Source organism: Typopeltis vanoorti, chromosome 6 (genome assembly GCF_054136105.1).
Source record: "Typopeltis vanoorti isolate ZY-2024b chromosome 6, IOZ_Tvanoo_1.0, whole genome shotgun sequence".
Classification (NCBI taxonomy): domain Eukaryota; kingdom Metazoa; phylum Arthropoda; class Arachnida; order Uropygi; family Thelyphonidae; genus Typopeltis; species Typopeltis vanoorti.
In genome coordinates, this window is record NC_143554.1 from 42074439 (window position 1) to 42094762 (window position 20324).

The 20324-nt window shown below is 36.0% G+C and overlaps 1 protein-coding gene across 1 annotated transcript in view; it reads right to left on the minus strand.

Annotated features, from left to right (window-relative positions):
* Positions 1–5293: 5293 nt before the first annotated feature.
* LOC150105405 (uncharacterized) overlaps positions 5294–20324 on the minus strand; it is a 180328-nt gene continuing 165297 nt past the window's right edge. Inside the window, exon 4 of the mRNA XM_090394780.1 lies at positions 5294–6091. Within this exon, the coding sequence (XP_090250906.1) occupies positions 5520–6091 (572 nt within the window). The 3' untranslated portion in view covers positions 5294–5519. The remainder of the gene's footprint in view (positions 6092–20324) is intronic.

Sequence of the window (20324 nt, forward strand, 5' to 3'; positions counted from 1 at the left end):
GCATAAAATGTCAATTGCAGAAGAAAAGAGATTATGGAATGCATATAAAGAGAGAGAGAGAGAGAGGTGGAGAACAAAGGAGATATCAGACAGTTGTATACAGAGGGGCAGTATCTGGCAGTAGGAAGGTTACAAGTTGAGTTCAATAAGGTTCAGTACTGAGGCCATTGCTGTTCAATCTTTTTATGTCAGTGATATTTGGACAGGGAGATATCTGTTGTTTATAGACTGTGTAGCTTGGGAGAGTAATTAGTAATAGTGCTGATGTTTTGACTCTTCAAGAATATTTGAATAAGCTGGGAATAAAAACAAATGAATGGGGATGTTGATTTAGTGCAACTAAATATAATTTGAGATCCACAGATGAAATGCTTCATACTCATTTGGTAGAGTTATACTGGAAGAAGTGAAGTTATCAATTGATCTTGGGGTAATTGTAGATAAATTGAAAATTTGAAGAAAATTTGCAGTATGTCATACAAGAGAAGAGTGCTGTGTCATTGGATAAAGCTTTGATCAGATCACATCTGGATTTCTGTATTCAGATTTGGTCACCAGGATTAGAAGGGAATAAAGTAACCCTGGAGAGAGTGTAGAGACAGATAAGAAAAATGATATCAATACTGAACAAATCTTGATTATGAGGATATACTGATCAGACTGCAGAGTTTGGTGAATAGAAGCCAAAGAGGGACATGACAGACAAGCTGTTGAAGGGATATTATCAAATTAATACTGAAGGAAATTTTTCATACAGTAAGACGAGAAGAAAGAACGTGGACAAGGGGCTATCCCTGAAAGTTACAGAAAACAGTAGTCAGTAAAAGGGTAAGAATAAGTTTTTTCCATGGAGAGTGGCAGAAGCATGGAATGTATTGCCTGAGAGGCTGGTGAAAGTGCAAACAGTGGATGCGTTAAAGGAGTGGTATGAAAAATATTGTATTGAGTTGTGTTGACCTCCTGCGATGAGTCTTGACTCGATGGAAGTCAAGGAAATAATTTTTTTTCATTTGTGTCATCAGTATAGAGGTTCTTGTTTCTAGGTTTATCATTATTATTATTATTATTACATCACACCTCCAGGGAGTCTAAAGACTCATTGAGGGAGGGCATCTACTCTACATCTCACTACTCCATGAACCTTCATCACCTAACACCAACACTGACTAATACCACTAGTACTTTCATAGACAATCACAAACATCCATGCTCACGGCAGGATTCGAACCCGCAGCCTTTTGGCTGGAGAGCAGATACGCTAACCACTCGGCCAACCAGGCATGCTTTCAACATTATCTTTCAAAATTATCTTTAGCTTTCAACACTGCTTTGTTGTTCTGCCACATTTTTGGTGCCATTTTTTAAAAAAATCTTAATTTAACAGTTCTTCACTAGAGAACTTCTAATTCTTTCTTCAACTAGTTCCCAAGTAAGCTAATCTCGGATACAGGAAAGTGGGTTTTTAATCCCAGAAACTCTAGGTTTTTTCCCTGTAACTCAAGAAAATTGATAGTAGAACCCACAGTGTTTCTGCTAAATAACATGCTGTGTTAGGGGGTGATGAGATGGTGGCATTTGGCACGTCTGTCTCTTGGATTTCATTTATAATTACTGATGGTTTTGGTGTCCAAAAGTTAGATAGGACTAAAATAGCCTTATACTTTAACCTTATATAGCCTACTAATTATAGAGAATAAAAGGCATTAGTGTTTTTATTTTATTTTTTTATATAGTATTAAATGTACTAAATATACGAATCTAAAAAGAATCATTAAAAAAAAAAGGGGGGGGGTGCCTATCTTTCAGGATCTTCAAATTTCACATCCACCACCTAAAATGGCCTTAAACCAGGACCATATTGTTTGCAGAATGAAATATATATATATATATAGTTGCATACCATCTGTACCTCTCAAAAAAACAAGAATGATAAAAGCAAAGCATTACAATATCAAAATCAGAAGTCAGGCACAAATAACTGATACACTCCTAATATGTGAAGTGACTTCCCGTGCAAACTGTTCATTTACTTGGATAATGGATGAAACCAAGAATATAATTTCTTGGCATCCTTAATTTCTATCTAATATAATCACATGAAAAACTATCAACATCTATCTCTATCCCAGAGTATTTTAGTAATAAAGTGTGACACCTTTTGGCATACTTGTATATAGAAATATGACTTCTGAATTACTTTAACCTTAGTATCACTTCTTGCTCCCACTGATGTGACCTCAAAGATCAAAACTGGTCTGGGTAGTGTTCTTCCCATAATGCATAGCATTATACATGTCCTTAAGGATATGTGCATTGCATTATGGGACACTAAGGCAATTGATGTGAAGTAATTTGCCTCTATGTACAAGTGTGCAAACTTGTACATAGACTTTGCTTACACTTGGTTAATGGATGAAACTAAGAATTTCTTGGTATCTTCAATTGTTCTGTGCAAACTATGTTTGCACATAAAAATGTTATCTTATAATGTTATGTTAAATGTAATGTTATCTGTGAGAATCAACATGGATTTGTTAAGGGGTGCTCTTGCTTTAGTAATTTGATTGCCTTTTTTAATAAAGTGACGAGAAATTGATGAGGGAAAAGCATATACTGCCATTATTTTTGGATTTTGCAAAGGCATTTGACAGTGTGCCACATGATAAGCTGATATTTAAGTTGCAGCACATGAGTTGTTTAGTTGTTAATGTTGTTTAGTCAACTGGATTCAGGATTGGCTGTCTGATAGGTATCAGAGAGTTGTGTATGGTGGGGCAATATCAAGGAAGCAGAAGGTTATATGTGGGGTTCCAGAGGGCTCAGTACTGGGACCTGTTCAACCTTTATATTAATGCCATTGTCAATGGATTGCAAGGGGATATTCATTTCTTTGCAGATGATGTGAAGCTGGGGGAGGGTTATCAGTAATAGTCCACATGTGGCAGCCCTGCAAGAGGATTTGAATAAAATAGACAGATGGGCAAATGAATAGGCGGTGTCGGTTTAATGAAGCAAAATGTAAAGTCTTGAAGTTTGGGATCCATCAATGGGAGGCTGCATACTCGATTTGAGGAGCTGTACTGGACGTAGCAGTGGAGACAAGAGATCTGGGGGGTGATGATTGATAGAAAACTGGAATTCAGGGAACATACTGCAAGGTGGTGAAGGTAATCCAGAGGATTGCTGCAATACTGAGAAGGATCTGCAGAGATAAGAGTTATCATTCCATTGTATAAGACCCTGATCAGACCACACTTGGACTATTGTTCTGAAATTTGGTCCCCAGGATTTGAAGGGAATAAATTAACTGTGGAAAGGGTACAGAGGTGGATAACAAAGATGGTTTCAGGCCTCTACAATATCATTTATGAGGATTGGCTGAGGGAAATGTGGGACTGCATAAAAGGAGAAGTGATATGATCGAGACTTTTAAACTGTTGAGAGGCAGCTACAGGATGGACAATGGGGAGTTCTTTTGCTTCGTGGAACAGCAAGAAGGAGCGATGACAAGAAGCCATCCCTGGAAGTTACGAAAGGAAGCTATGATCAAGAGGATGAGGAGTGGTTTCTTTGCGTGGAGGATGGTGGAACCGTGGTGAGAGAGCAAGAACGGTCATTGAGTTCAAGGAGTGGTATGATAGACTTTGTGTTTCCTAAGAAGAAACTCCCACGATGAGACTCTTGACTCCATGGAGGCCTGAATAATAATAATAAAACTTCTACTGCCGTGGTCTTTATTGGGATCCTTCGGTAGATGCATTTTAATGGGAGATGAGCAGTTCTGCTCAGTGATAGGATAGGATATGGCTGTTACTGTGTAGAACCACCGCAGAGTATCTTTGAGTGATCGAGAATTAAAATGATCCCCTGGGTCATGCATTGAGGTTAGAGTGAGCTGAAGGATCACTTAGTTTTTGGAGAAGACCATTTACTTATACTTATATTACTTATACAGATTTACTTAGAGAGAATTATTATCAACAATGATCTTGCTTTAGCAGTCAATTTGCGTTTTATAAAAAATGTCTAAGGTACTAGACAAGGAAGACTTATATGCAGTGATATATTTTGATTCTGTGCAATGGGTTGAAAACATCTGGCAAGCTGCTGCATGAAAAGTAGTGTACAAGTGACTTGGGTCCAGATTTTAAGAAGACATTATTACACTTTGGCATTAATGATGGAAATATGCTCCAAGATCTTGGTGGATGAAATTCGGGAACTAGTGGGTGTCAGTACATTTCTGACATTCTTAGATAAGGATAAGAATGAGGTGGATGGTGGTTAGATTTTTTTCTTTTATTACTGTTAAATAGGTGAATCCCACCAATAAAAGGCTGTTAGCCTACAGTGTATATGTATTTAACCATGAGTGGTTAAAACTTTCTGAAAGATTCCAATATCATGTATGGGTGCACTATTGTTCAACTTATTTATTATACTTATATATTTATGATTTGAGAGAGGATATTCAGTTCTTTGCTGATAATGAAAAGTTAGAGATACATGTAATGCTGATGTCAAATCTCATCAGATTTAAACTGGATCTTTGGCATGGTCAGACTGAGTAAGTGTGGCTGTTTTAATGTTGATGGTTTTGAACAAAGGCATTACACTTTGGCATGATGGAAATATGCTCCAAGATCTTGGTGGATGAAATTTAGTAACTAGTGTGGTGGTCAGTACATTTCTTACATTCTTAAATTATAATATAATGTGCTTAGATATATCATCTCCATATGAAAGTATATGGAATGAGATATTTTAAGCCTCTTCATAGAACGCTACTAATTTTGGAAACACAGGAAAAAAGGTTGGAGCTCAAGTAAATGTTGGTAAATCAGTATAAATACTTAATCAGTATAAATGCAGGCTATTTGAGTCTTAATTTTTTTTTTGCGATGAATTTTGGTGGTGGCCTTTCCATGCAAAAAGGTTTAATTATTTTAAATTAATGAGGCATAAAGAAGCATTTTGTCTTTGGTCTTCATAATCTTGCATAATGTTGCTTGCTGCATACATTTGCTATTAATGTATAATTTGAGTTTTTTGTTTTCTTTTTTAATGCTTGAATTCTACTTGTTTTCGGTGTATGTATACTATTTAATTTATAACAATCAAGTGCTCTGATTAAATTTAATATTTCATACACCTAGTTTGCTCCTTTCATCTTTATTATAGCATAATTTGGAACACCTTTAACATTTTTTTTTTGTTGTTGTTGTTCTATGCTAGTTAGTGCTTCCATAAAGTGCATTTTTTTTTTTTTTTTTTTTTTTTTTAAAGAAGCCAATAATTATTAATTTTGTATATTTAAGAAGATATAAACAGTAAAATATATTCTTGGGATATCAGTAAAAATGTGTAAAAGTGGAATAAAAGGATATTCAACCCTAAAACATTTCTAACAAATAGTTCTTTTTTATAACACTGTGGAAGAAATCCTTTTATAGAAGATAGTCAAAAAGTCAGTGAGGGCGGAATTGTCTGAATCTAGGGGTGGATTTGTATCAGTGGCTTCAAGAATTGTAACCATTTTGTTCGCCTGCTAGTGCAGCTATTGCTCTGTAACTTGATGTGATAGCCATACTTACAATGGGTGAAACATCTTTTATTTCCTGAGGTATCTTGATATCCTCCACATTCTCAGATTCTTCTTGGATTACTACCTCATTTAATTTTTGAAGATGTGATTCAGTCTCTATCTGTCCAACATCTACAGGCTCTGATTCACCAGATGCCATATCATGTGTTTCAGAATCACGTTCTGAGTCATGGGGTTCTGATTCTGGCCTATCAAGCTGATGCGCTTCAGCTTCTTTCTCATCTGTTTCTTGAGTTTCTGAGTCTTGTTCTTCCATTTCACGAGTTCCAGAAGATTGTCCTTCAGTTTCTGGTATCTCAGAGCCTTGTTCCTCATCACCTTCTTTGTTTAAGCCAAGAAGTAATTTTATGCGTTGTATTATTGTTAATTTATATTCACTATAGAAACTACTACTATCTGAGTCTTCATCCTCTTCTTCTTCTTTCTTCTTGTATTTTTGCCTTCTTTTCTGATTGATTTCATATAACTGATTAACTTTCTCAAGTGCTAAAATGACAAGAACAAAAATGTAAAGCTGATTTTCAAATGTATGTATAAAGCACAATAAAATTACACATAATTTGAATTAACCTGCCTAACACATTAACATTATTAATAAGCAAACACATTCTTACCTGAATGACAGTGTAAGCTGCTTAATAGGGATTGACACGAACTGTTACTATGCAATGAGATGGGTATTGTAATAAGATGATATGAAGTGAAAAAGCAAGATTGTAGAAGGAAGTTTCTCTGAAACAGCAAAGCCTCCAATGTCCACTTCATGTATGAATATGCATTATCATTATATGGTTATCTCCGTGAAGTCAAAAAAACACGTTGCAAGAGACCCACATTCTTACACAACTTCCAGGGTGTAAGAATGTGGTTTGTAAGTTCTTATTGTACTACTCATATATTGAAAAATCTCTTTTGTCAATCTTATAGAATCCCTTCAGTAACTTATGAGTTTCTCATTTCCCCTCTCCTCTGCTCATCAACTAAACTCTACAACAGTGGCAGCCGGTGAAAATTTAAGTGGGGGTGCTGCGTATATAAAATAAAAGAAAATAAAAAAATTCTTTTTTTTCCTAATCAGTAACCAATTTATTAATAAATAAATTTACATATTAAAAAAATTGCTTTTTTAAAAATATTTCACCCTCACCACAAACACCAATAATAAAAGTTTCGTATCTCACAAAAATAACGTGCAAGCATACGATACATTGCCCAAACAAGCAGTGTTGGAATGGCTTGTAACGTGCAATCACAAGCGCAAACGAATATCAGGAAGATGGCTGCATTTGGCCAAGCATGATAATTCTGACACTGTGTTAAATCGCAGTGTATTTGTTTCGTGTAACAATAAATGAAAAATATAATTCTTTTCATTTTTTCAACAGTCACACTCATCATATTCAACCTTATATCTATAATAAATAAATAATTATATGTTATTTTAACAAAATAAAATAAGATTTGGAAAAATAGTTCACCCTCACCACGAACACACACCAATAATAAAAGTTTTGTATCTCACAGAAATAACGCGCACAAGTATACAATACACTGCTCAAACGAGCAGTGTTGGAATGACTTGTAACGTGCAATCACAAGCTCAAATGAATATCGGCGAGTCTGGCTGCAATTGGTTGAACGTGATAATATCGAGCATTAGATTGCAGTGTATTTGTTTCGTAATCTAAAGCGTTAATCGAACAATTCCAATTATTAACTATTCAATCACTGTCGAAACATAAGTTGTAACCTTTAACATGTTGTATTGCATTTATATAATGTTGTAAGCATTGTTATTATTTATAAACACAAAATCGAAACAAAATTAAAAGTTTTCATATTTTCCTTGGGGGTGCTGCAGTGTCACAGTGTTTATGTATGGGCTGCCAATGCTCTACAGCTCATAAGAAGAATTCTCCACCCCTGTCACCAGCTTGATCACTCCTCTCCACCACCTCCTGATCTCCAAGAAAAATAGGTGACCAAATATGTGCACAGGTCAAGATGTGGCCGAATCATAGCCATATAAAGAGGTATAACCTACCAACCTATCTTTACTTGTCAATATGTTCTTCAACATTCAAGTAATCCTGCGGGCTATTCTGCCAACTCTTGCAGTATGTCCTCTGAACTTCAAATCTCTGTTCATCATCACCCCAGATCCTGAGCCTCAATTTTCTGTTATCCAGAAGACTGTCCTGCAGTTTTTGGTATCTCAGAGCCTTGTTCCTCATCACCTTCTCTGTTTGAACCAAGCAGCAATTTTATATATTGTATTATTGTTAGTACTTTCAATATCAATATGATACATTTTGCAATGTTACACTGATAACCATTTTCTTTTGCCCACACTGTCAAAAGTCATTCTGTCAAAAGTCATCCTGTAGGATATCTATATCATCTTTATCAACTATTACTTTCCCCAGTTTTGTGTCATCAACAAACAGCTGAATATTCTACACCACCATATGCAACCCTCTGAAGTCCCTCTGTGAGCCACCCACCTATCCATGCCACCAATCTCAAGGATATGATAACACCATGTTCCATTTTCTCCAACTTATGTAACAGCTTTCCATGCAATATTCTGTCAAAGTCTTTGCAAAGTCTAGCAGAATCATGATGTAGCCATTTCCTTTATCCAACTCTACCTTCGCTTTGCTATAAGTCACTGATATTATAAGCGAATAAATTACTAAGGCAGAACCACCTTTCACAAATCCATGCTGCCCTTATACAATTCCTAACCACCTATTCCTATTTTAGCTTTAACACTTTAACCACCACTCCAGGTCTTGTTAGACCCCACCTAGTTAGGACAAGATCCAACTGGACTGCAGATGTTTTTTTTTTTTTTTTTTTTTTTTTTTTTTATGTTAATCAGACCTTGCAGACCCTGCTTTGGATACATCTCATAAAATCATTTGGAAAAAGACCACCATGCTCCATCACAATAAATTTAGAAGAAAAAGACTGTTTTTAGAATCTGTAGCTGCTTTCAGAAATTAGCCTAATATGAATATATATGGTTGCATAAAACTTCCTAAAATATGGGAAACATTGATACTTCAAGATCAGCCATTTTAGATCCTAGGCTGCTTTATTTAATCCCTTTGTCTGCTTTTTTCTCCACTTAGTTTTGTATTGCCTTTGTGTGTGTGTGTGTGTGTGTGTGTGTGTGTGTGTGTGTGTGTGTGTGTGTGTGTGTGTGTGTGTGTGTGTGTTACAATTTTGTAACTCTCATTTTGTACTCTCTAGTGATGTCTCAGTGACTAAGATAAAATATTGGAAGAATTAAATATTACTTTTAATCCTTTCTTAGGGCTATTTCACTCCACTAAGCCTCTAACATCTGATATCATATCTAACACTGTCATCTTCCATCACATGCTGTTTTGAGTAATTATCCCCTAGTTAAATTCCATTTCTATCTTGCCATGAGCCCTTTCCTCCTAATTGATATCCTCATAGTTAAAGTTTCCCATGAGGTCTCAGCCTGCACTCATGCTAATCTGATGATGCATGGCATCCACATCTTCCTCTGGATTCCCAGGTCTAGAGCAGCAGCTAATGTATTTTGTTGGTCTTCGTTTGGTATTCCCCATGCATACACAAGCCCAGAATTCCTTAATTCCTCCTTCCTTCCACATAAAACTAACTCAACCTCCACTTTCTCAAACAAGGAATCAAAAGCTCTATTCTTCATCAACATTCTCACAAATAATTTTTAACTAACTGCAAGTGCTCGTAGAAGTATAGACCAAAAGAGTTTAATAATAAGAGAGCTGTAAAAGATTAGCTATAGTAATCGCTATAGCTAATATAATCTATACTATAATAATCTATATATAATAATCTATACTATAAATTTTGCAAGGTATTTTCCATGAGACTATGCAAAAACATTTTGCAAAAGTACTTACAAAGGTGTTGGGCCACTAGTTTTATCCCCACCCTCTATTTATTCTTTTATTATTAATAAAAATTAAAAATTTTATTATTTTTTCAAATCATGTAAAATAAATGCATACATTATATATTTTGGCAATGTAAAATTACAGGCAAACTGGATATTAGATCCAATATTATTTCAGTCAATGTAATTATTTCAAAATTTCTTTTGAATAAAAATTTTCAATCTCCCCCTCTCCAAAAGCCGAAAGGTGATGTAATTTTGCATGGCTGAAATGAAGCTTTATGGCTCTTCCTTTAGTAATTACTTTTACACACTGACTGAGAGTTCACTTACAAAAAATACATTTCTCTGACATTTCAATTTCCTTAGTCTTGAATGAGAGTTTTTGCTCTCTTAAGGTTTCTGTCTAGTCCCTGAAGAGAATCAACCGGTTTGAAACAGCTGTTAGGCAAGTGAAACCTTTATCAAATGCACTAAAAAAGGGAAATATAATATGGACATTTGGGCATCATGTTGGAGGCTTAATGGATTTTTTACAACACTCAAAAAGAATTAAAATAGAATTTAATACTTCCTATATTTTGTCCTAGTCACTAGGACATCTACGGGGATTACAAAAACAATTAATGTAACATGCACACACAAAAGTCCTATCTAGGTGGAGCGCCCTCTAAGGGCGGTAGTAGGTAGCCTGGAATGTAAGGTGGGATCTCTGGTGATGAGTGTTTCCCAAATCTTCAGAAGCTTAATGCAACCGTATTTATTAAGATTTGGTTGGTTTCTGAGAGCTGCTGCTGCTTCTAAGAAAAGTCTCTCTTTCTTGAATTTGCTGTGGTGGAGCATTGCAGTTTTCTTCCAGGATACTCTGTGGGTGGTGTCCAAAACATGGTCAGCCAAGCCTGAATGGCCATAGTTGTGTTTACAGATGTAAGACTTGTGTTCCTCCAGGCGGATGGATGCTGATCTGCCTGTCTGTCCAAAGTACGCCAGCTTACAGGAACAGGGTACTTTGTAAACTCCAGGCAGCGAGAGAGGAGGGAGCTGATCTTTCGTAGAACGGATAAGGGTAGCAAGTTTGCGGTAGGGCTTATATGCTGTGTGTAGGTTGTACTTTTTTAGTATCTTGGCTATTTTTTCAGATGTGCCACGGATGTAGGGTATGGTGATGGCATTTTTAAAATCTTGTTGACGAGAAGGAAGGGGAATGGGGGAGGAACTGATTATTTTTTTTGATACTGTGTTCGCTGTAGCCATTGGAGAGGAAAGTGTTGTGTATGTGGTTAAGCTCAGTAGTAAGGGTGGTTCCACTGGAACAAAGATTGTGGGCTCTCTTAGTAAGAGTTTTGATGTCGTTCTTAATACCAGTGAATACAATCGTAAAATGAACATTATCCTCCACGATCGCGCTACCTACATCCTGTTAGAACATGACCCCACGATTGTATTCACTGGTATTAAGAATGACATCAAAACTCTTACTAAGAGAGCCCACAATCTTTGTTCCAGTGGAACTGCCCTTACTACTGAGCTTAACCACATACACAACACTTTCCTCTCCAATGGCTACAGTGAACACAGTATCAAAAAAATAATCAGTTCCTCCCTCATTCCCCGTCCTTCTCATCAACAAGATTTTAAAAATGCCATCACCATACCCTACATCCATGGCACATCTGAAAAAATAGCCATGATACTAAAAAAAGTACAACCTACACACAGTATAAGCCCTACCGCAAACTTGCTACCCTTATCCGTTCTACGAAAGATCAGCTCCCTCCTCTCTCGCTGCCTGGAGTTTACAAAGTACCCTGTTCGTGTAAGCTGGCGTACTTTGGGCAGACAGGCAGATCAGCATCCATCCGCCTGGAGGAACACAAGTCTTACATCTGTAAACACAACTATGGCCATTCAGGCTTGGCTGACCATGTTTTGGACACCACCCACAGAGTATCATGGAAGAAAACCGCCATGCTCCACCACAGCAAATTCAAGAAAGAGAGACTTTTCTTAGAAGCAGCAGCAGCAGCTCTCAGAAACCAACCAAATCTTAATAAATACGGTTGCATTAAGCTTCCGAAGATTTGGAAAACACTCATCACCAGAGATCCCACCTTACATTCCAGGCCACCTACTACCGCCCTTAGAGGGCGCTCCACCTAGATAGGACTTTAGTGTCACCCACGTGGTTGGGCTTAGTATTGTAAGATTTGTGTGTGCATGTTACATTAATTGTTTTTGTAATCCCCGTAGATGTCATAGTGACTAGGACGAAATATAGGAAGTATTAAATTCTATTTTAATTCTTTTTGAGTGTTGTAAAAAATCCATTATGCCTCCAACATGATGTCCTCACAGCACTTAAGCCTCTAGACACGAGGACATTTGGGCAGTGTCCATGTCTTTAAAGTAGTGCAAGTTAAAGTTTTCGGGGATGCCTAGGATTGTATTCTTGTAAGCTCTCGGGTTAACTTGTGAAACTTTCATAGTTTCTACAAACATTCAGCTTTGAAATAAGCTGGATCTAGTTAGCCCCCCCCCCCCCACACACACACAGTTTTCTTCAGGAAACCAATATGAATAGCAAAAAGTCAGGTACTATAACAAAGTCCAATTCAATGTCAGCAGAGTTCAAAGTTGGTACCATCAATGTAGGAAATTAAACTAGCAGTTTCCCGATATTTTGATCTTCATATTAACATCTTACCTCCATGGAGTCAGAGGCTCATCATGGAGATTCACACTATCCATTTTGCCTATGTAATTTTACATTGGCATTTATGAAGCCTTATGGCTCTTCCTTTAGTAATTATATATATATATACACACACACACACACACACACACACACACACAGCAATCCCTCGATTAATGTGTCCCTGATTAGTGCGTTTTCGATTAGTGCGTCATTTTTTTTTTGATACCCAAATTCGATTAGTGTGCCTATATACGTCTTAAAAATAAATGTTACAGATTTTAAAAATTTTCGATCTATACATTTTTTATGGCTAACTATTTAAAAGATCACTCACCAGGATGAAATAATTTAGTTACCAATTTGAAACATTTTACAAAGTTATTTTTTAATGGCATACTACACTATTTTCATGTACACTATGTTCCAAATTTACCGCCAAAATTTATGCCGTCTGCTTTACATAGCATTTTGCTGATCATATCACGTGCAATTGTTTTCCTTACTTTTTTATTTTAAATTATTTTTCTAACATTTAATCATGAGTAAAAGAATTAGTGAGCAAAAAAATAGAAGTGTGAAAATGATTTGAAAAGTAATCTCACTGGAAGAAAAATTTGAAATAATAAAGAAAAATGAACAAAGCAAGTCCAGAGCAGAGATAGGACAAGAACACAATTGTTCAACTGCTGAATACAAAGAGAAAGATAAGGCTGTTTGAAGTTCATCATGCATGCACTCGAAATCAAAGTATTATAATGATTGAATTAGAGAGACTTCTTTTTACATGGATCGAAACCAAAAATGGATCCTGCTAAACACTGGCCTTATTAAATCAAAAGCATTGTCTCTTTGTAACCTGGAAAGAAAAGGCTAATTATATGATGGAAAAGAAGAAGGATTCCACTTTAGTTCTGGGTGATATGAGCTTTTCAAAAAGAGAAATAGCCTACATAATGTTCTAATCACAGGAGACGCTACAAGTGTAGATAAGAAGATATCCAGAGATTTTGAAGAAAATTGTGTAAGAAGGAGACTATTGTGATCAACAAATATTTAATGTCGATGAAACTGGCCTTTTTTGGGAAGCGAATGCCTTCCAAGACTTTTCTAGCCAAATCAAAGAAATCTCAGCCTGGTTATAAAGTTGCAAAGTCGAATAAAATTACTGCTAGCAATATGCGAGCCATTTGGAAGCACATTCTTCCACATTGTGCAAATGATTTTAGAGGCTTTTCAAATGAATCTAAGTTAATTAAATCTCATTCTGAGAAGGTGAATGATTCTGACCTGCTAAATTTAGATACACAGCAGGAAGATCCTGAAGAAAATGAAGAAAATTTAATCACTGACAAGCCCAAAGAGGTTTCACAGAAACAATTTGAAAATAGTTTTCGTACAATCGAAATTTTTAAGCAGCAATGCTTAGAAATTGACCCTGGTGAAGAGAGAACCAGTAAAATTTGCAAAAGAGGCAATAAGGCCATACTGTCAGTTGTATGAAAAAAAGAAACAGAATGCCCACCACTCTACATTAGTTCAATTGTTAAGAAGCAGAATAATAAATTTATATTCTGAATATGTTTTATTGTCTTTCAGTTTCATGGTTTTCCTTTAACTAGGTCCTGAGACATACCCTAATTCTTTTATAAAAAAAAAAAAAAATTAAGGGTCAAAAAAGAAATCTGAGAAATGAATTATACATTTTCCCATAGGTTATTATATTTGATTAGTGCATTTTAGATTAATGTGCCTGTTGTAAAGAGCGCACTAATCGAGGGATTGCTGTATATATAAAACAACACAGAAAATTTAAATATATATAATAACAACATTGTAAAAAAAAAAAGTAGGATCACTTAAAGATTAAAGCTGGATAACTGGGAAGAGCCCTCCATGTAGCCTTTGAAGGAATGTGATTTATTCAGTTTTCTGGTAGATAGATACCTAAGGTGCATGCTCCCTGTTAGCAGGAAGCATGCACCTTAGGCATCTATCTACCAGAATACTGAATAAATCAGGATGGAATGACATTTTGGGAGTAGCCAGCTAAATTGTATTCTTATTAGCTTAAACAGAAAATAAAATAAAAGTGCAACATGATGAAATTTCATGCTGACTGGAGCAACACTTGGTTAAACAAGCCCTGCCCCCACACACCCTGTTTTCTTCAGGAAACCGATATGAATAGCAAAAAAAGTCAGGTACTATAACAAACAAATGTTCCAGAGCAACAAAAGAAAGAAAAAAGTTCCATGACTTAGTTGCCAATCTCCTTCTAGAGGATGACACTTGTAAAAGAAGATAACAAACTCCAATTCAACATCAGAGTTTAAATTGGTACCATCAATGTAAGAAATTAAACTAGCAGAAGAATTGGATGAGTTCTATTCTTTTTTTTTTTTTATGTTACATGGTGAACAGAATTCATTTTAATAAATTATGAAGACTAGTACTGTGTTAAGAATAATTAATTTCCCAATGTTTCGACCTTCATATTATTATTAACATCTGACCTCCATGGAGCCAGAGGTGCATCGTGGGAGGTACACTATTACAGATAGCTCATCCAACTGTGCCTTAAACTGATTCATTGTGTCTACATTCACAACACACTCAGGCAATGAATTCCATTCACCAACCACACTCTGTGCAAAGAACTTTCTCTTTACTCCTCTGCTCACACTCCCCAAGGGATGGCTTCTTGTTCTACCAGAAGCATTCCTTTATTTATTCCTCTTTCATTTTATGAAAAATTTCTTCCATGTCAAATATTGGTCATTATCTTGAGTACACAGACAGAGAGAGAGCAAAAAAGAAAAGCTACATTACATTTCAAACAGTATGCCAAAATGACAATGATTTGATCAACTGTTATTCTGCTGGCTTGATATCTAGTGAAAAAAAAAAAAAAAAACTACATCAAATGTATATCACATGGTCAAAGAACAAATTCAGATTAATACTTTTAATATAGCAGTAGTCATGGCCTAATCAATAGTTTAATTTAAATAACTTAATATTTGTTATATTAAGGCTAAGATCCTGGAGTATTACAGTCCTAATTATAGTTTATAATGAACTCTTAGAACAAAAGGTTATGTGAGTAGAATATGTGACATCCATATTCTTGGGATTTTAAACCATCATTGTTAAGATTAGAGTAGTTGATTAGAATTTCACAAGCCTCTTTAAATTTGCTCTTTTTGGTATGGTTGAATTAAATTTAATAACTATAGTAAATCTGGCCTTTCTGACCATTCCCTGAATACACTACATGGAATTGACTATACATGGAAGATTAGGGTAAATGATTAGAATTTCACATACCTCTGCCTCTTTAAATTTGTACTCCTGCTATGTTAGATCATACCGAAACATAGTAGGGGGCACAAATTTAAAGAGTCGTGAAATTCTAATCGTTCACCCTAATCTTAACAGCTGATGGTCTTGAATCCCAAGAATGGGAGATATTCTACCCACATAACCTTTTGTTCTAAGAGTTCATTATAAATAGCCATAATATAATAAACATTTATGTTAAATTATTGATTGGGCAATGTTACCATATCTAACACACTATTGCTGTATTAAAAGTAATAATATGAGTTTGTAATGTTTTTTTTTTCATTAGCGGTCAGGCCAGTCGAATAACAGTTGATCAAATCATTGTCACTTGGTATACTGTTTGAAATGCAATGTTACTTGTGTTGTGTGTGTGTGGACATGCTCCAGATGACCTTAATATGAAGGTTAAAATGTCAAATTAATGTAATTACTCTTAACATGGTAATAGTCTCCATAATTTGGAGATTATGGAGACTATTATTAGACTCAAAATAGATAAATACTGGATCAATACAACAGGTGTCACCAAAAGACAAAAACAAGTAAGATTCTTCTAAGCAACAAACACAAAATGCCATATTCATACAATCATGATCAGAGAAAAGTAGCAGCTATAGTATTTAACACTAACTATGAGGAGAGGATAATTTTCTTGAATAGCAGGCTTTATCAATCAGAGTTGTAGGCAATTATCAGAATGGAAAATTGGCCAGTGAAGCTTATTTGTGCCTATGGTCCAGTAAGTTCTACTAAGGAAGAAGTAGGATATTTTTTTGAATCATTAGAGAAGGCAGCTGACAAAGTTGATCCTAGAAAGTTTTTAAACTTGGGTATATTATGTATTCAAGATACCAAGTAATTTTATATAAACTTGGTTTTTAATCCTATTTCCCAAGTAAGCAAGCATACAAGTAAGTCAAGTTTGTGCCTGCACATAGTGCAAGTCTGAGGCAACTTGTGGTGGATTAAGCTCTGATCACTTTCCTTAGTATTTTTCCCTTAATGTAAAACACATCCCCTTGCTGAGATGTATGATGCTATGCATTAAAGGCAATGGTCACTACCAATACCAGTTTCAACCTTTATTGAGGTCTCGTTAGTGGGAGCTAGACCTGACAATGCTAAGGTGGAAGTAATGCAGAGCTTATGAATTTTACCTAGACAAGGTGTTTTGACCTTATTAAATAAAATCTTAGGATGAGAGATAGATGTAGAAAGTTTTTTTAACTTGAGTATATTATGTATTCAAGATACCAAGTAATTTTATATAAACTTGGTTTTTAATCCTATTTTCCAAAGTAAGCAAACATACAAGTAAATCAAGTTTGCACCTGCACGTAGTGTAAGTCTGAGGCAACTCGTGGTAGCGCCAGTCTAAAAGGAAAGTGATCGGTATTGCTTACTTGGGAAATAGGATTAAAAACCAAATTTATATAAAATTACTTGGTATCTTGAATGCAAAGTTGATCCTTGTTGGCAATCTACATAGAAAAGAGTTGAATACTAGACATATGGAAAAAATCTGGAGAAAAGCTAATAATAATTAAGCAACTGCTTGATTTCTATTCCTGACATGACTACTCATTGCTAACACCAAGCTTCAACATAAACATGTGCACAAATTCACATGCAGAGAAGATGAAAGAAATAAAAGTATAATTGACAATGTTATTGTTGTTAGTGATAGCTTCATGTTGAAAAGAAAAGCACATAAAGTTTTAAAAAATCAAAGTTGATCGCTTTCAGAGGTGAATTATTATTACATGGGCACCTCCATGGAGTTCTAAGACTCACTGTGGGAGATCCAAACTATCAATATAATATAATAGCCATTGTACCTCTCTTTGAAACCATTAACAGACAAAGCACTTATAACCGACTCAAGCAACTGAATTATAGACTCAAAAATACACAAACATTATTCAAGAACCAAATCTTGAAGATTCAGTGCCAGACCATGGAAGAAAACACTGATTCAGCCAGAGAGGCATATGGCAAGATGGTCTGCAAGGATAGAAAAATCAAAATTCATCATGGATTCAAGAAGCTCAACAGAACGAGGAAAAGAAGAAAGTGCACTGAAAGTTAATGGCCAGTAAGTCAGCATGTACTCTGAGAGAATACAGGAAAAAATGTCAAGTGAAGGATTGTGTAAAACAAAAATCATGGGAAGACTTTCGTAAGAATTTTGGAAATAAATATCAGGAAGGTAGAAAAATATTTTTCAGTGGCAAGATTTTTCAGTATTCCTCCCCTGTGTGTGTGGGGGGGGGGGTACTGAAAAAAGCTTAGAAATGGAAGAAAGAGTGCTGTAAAAGGAATCAGAGATGATAAAGGTTACATGAACACCAAAGATATTCTAGATGTCTGGAGTAACTACCTTGAAAGACTGCTAAATTAAACAATGATATCAGTGGTAAAAAATATTTAAGAGGAATGCAATCAGGAGTAGATATCAATACTTCAGGTATAAAAAGCTGAAATGTGGAAAGGCAGCTAGAGTTGATATTTGACCAGATCCATGCTCAAATAGGAAGGTATGAAAGTTGTACAGTGGCTGCACTGCATAATTCAGATGGCCTGGTCACAGGATTAAATTCCAAATGATTGGAGTAGAGTACCAACATAAGAAAAAATAAATAAAACTATGTGAGAATTATAGAAGAATTTCCCCATTGAGATTCCTGGTAAGATTTATATAAGCATACTTGAGAAAAGGTGAAGGAAAACTGAAAGGCAAACTTGGAAAAGAACAAGCTGGGTTCAGGCAAAACAGAGGTATCAGAAGCAGATTTTCGCTTTAAGACAAATAGATGAGCAAGTTCTTTCCTAATTTCTTCATTTTTAATATGATTCTACCATCTGTTCAAATTTAATCCTCTGACCTTCTGAATTATGCTTAGCAGTATACAAGACTGTTGAAATCAATTTTTACTTTATGGATCTGAGAGCTGAGTTAGAAATAAAATATCTGATTGAAGACTGGAGACCACATATTTGAGAGTTCTGAGAAAGATTAGAAGATTAAAAAGATGATATCGATGTAGAATAATATTAAAAATGAGGATATTAGGAAAGAACTTGATTTGTTAGCATTCAAATTCAAGAGTCTATGAGCAGAGCTAACCTCATGGATAGCCTGCACTAGATATTGATATATACAGAGATGGAAAAGGACTTTGTTAACATGTTTATGTTAACAAAGAAAGAAGAAATAAAAACAAATGGAGAGAAAATTTCCATGAATATACCAACTACTACTGTAATAAGATGAATCTGTAGAGCTACCATCAAGGAAAGAACTAAACAAGTGGTTCCCGAACTTTTTCAGTTCACGTTGCCCTTAGTGCATTAGGATTTTTCCGTGGCACCCAATGTCAGAACATAGCCTACTTAACAGTTGCAGTGTGCAATTGGTGCAGTTAGGTTAAGTTTAAAAAATAAATGAGATGAGTATTTCAAATTCACAAACAATTTATGTAAAAGTATTAAATAAGTACATATTTTGAACAATCAAATCACTGAATAAATAAATCATAATTAGTGGGATGGGTGAGCTCTACTAATTAAGATTTGAGATGTTCACTGCACATCTTCTCAAATCTCAGAATCAAACTAGTCACAGTCACCCTCATTTCCTGTTCCATATTGATTTTCAGAATTCACTGGGTTTTCAGCGAACGCCAAAAAACCCAGCTTTGCACCGCCATGGGGCACTGTGGCACACAGTTTGGGACCACTGAACTAAACAATAAAGTACATTATTCAGGAACAAAAAATCCCCCAAAATAGATAAATTCTGATGCTTAGGCATAAATAAATACATTATTTAATTATACATGATGCTGTTTCAGGAAATTCCCAATATTTGCATATATATCTACTCTATAATATAAAATGATAAGGCTTTTTTGTAACGTTTTTGTGTCACGTTTTTTGTCAAGTTATTTGAAATGTTTTGAAACTCAGGGCTACCGTGAGTGTCAAGTCTTCAAAATTCGAGTCATCAGAATTCAAGGAGAACAGGCCTACCAGTTCAGAACTCGAAGGATGGGCACCAGGGGAGCCCCCCTTTCGAGTCTTCAAAATTCGAATCATCTGAATTCAAGGAGAACCGGCTTACCAGTCCAGAACTTGGGCGGTTGGGTGCCAGGGGGAAGAACCCCCCCCCCTTTCGAGTCTTCAAAATTCGAGTCATCAGAATTCAAGGAGAACAGGCCTACCAGTCTGGAACTCAGGGGGTTGGACGCCAGGGGTCGAACCCCCATTTCGAGTTTTCAAAATTCTAGTCATCAGAATTCAAGGAGAACTTGCCTACCAGTCCAGAACTCGGGGGTTGGGCACCATAGGAGCCCCCCTTTCGAGTCTTCAAAATTCGAGTCATCTGAATTCAAGGAGAACTGGCCTACCAGTCCGGAACTTGGGGTAGTGGGTGCTGGGGACCCCTTTCAAGTCATCAGAATTCAAGGAGAACCAGCCTACCAGTCCGGAACTTGGGTTGTTTTGTGCCGAAAACTCCGAAGGGGGAAGGAACCCCCCTTTCGAGTTTTCAAAATTCGAGTCATCTGAATTCAAGGAAAACCGGCCTACCAGTTGGGAACTTGGGGGGGGGGGGTGCCAGGGGAGGAACTCCCCTTTTGAGTCTTCAAAATTCAAGTCATCTCAGAATTCAAGGAGAATTGGCCTACCAGTCCAGAACTCAGGGGGGGTCGTAGGTGCCAGGGGAAAGACCCCCCCTTTCGAATCTTCAAAATTGAATCCTT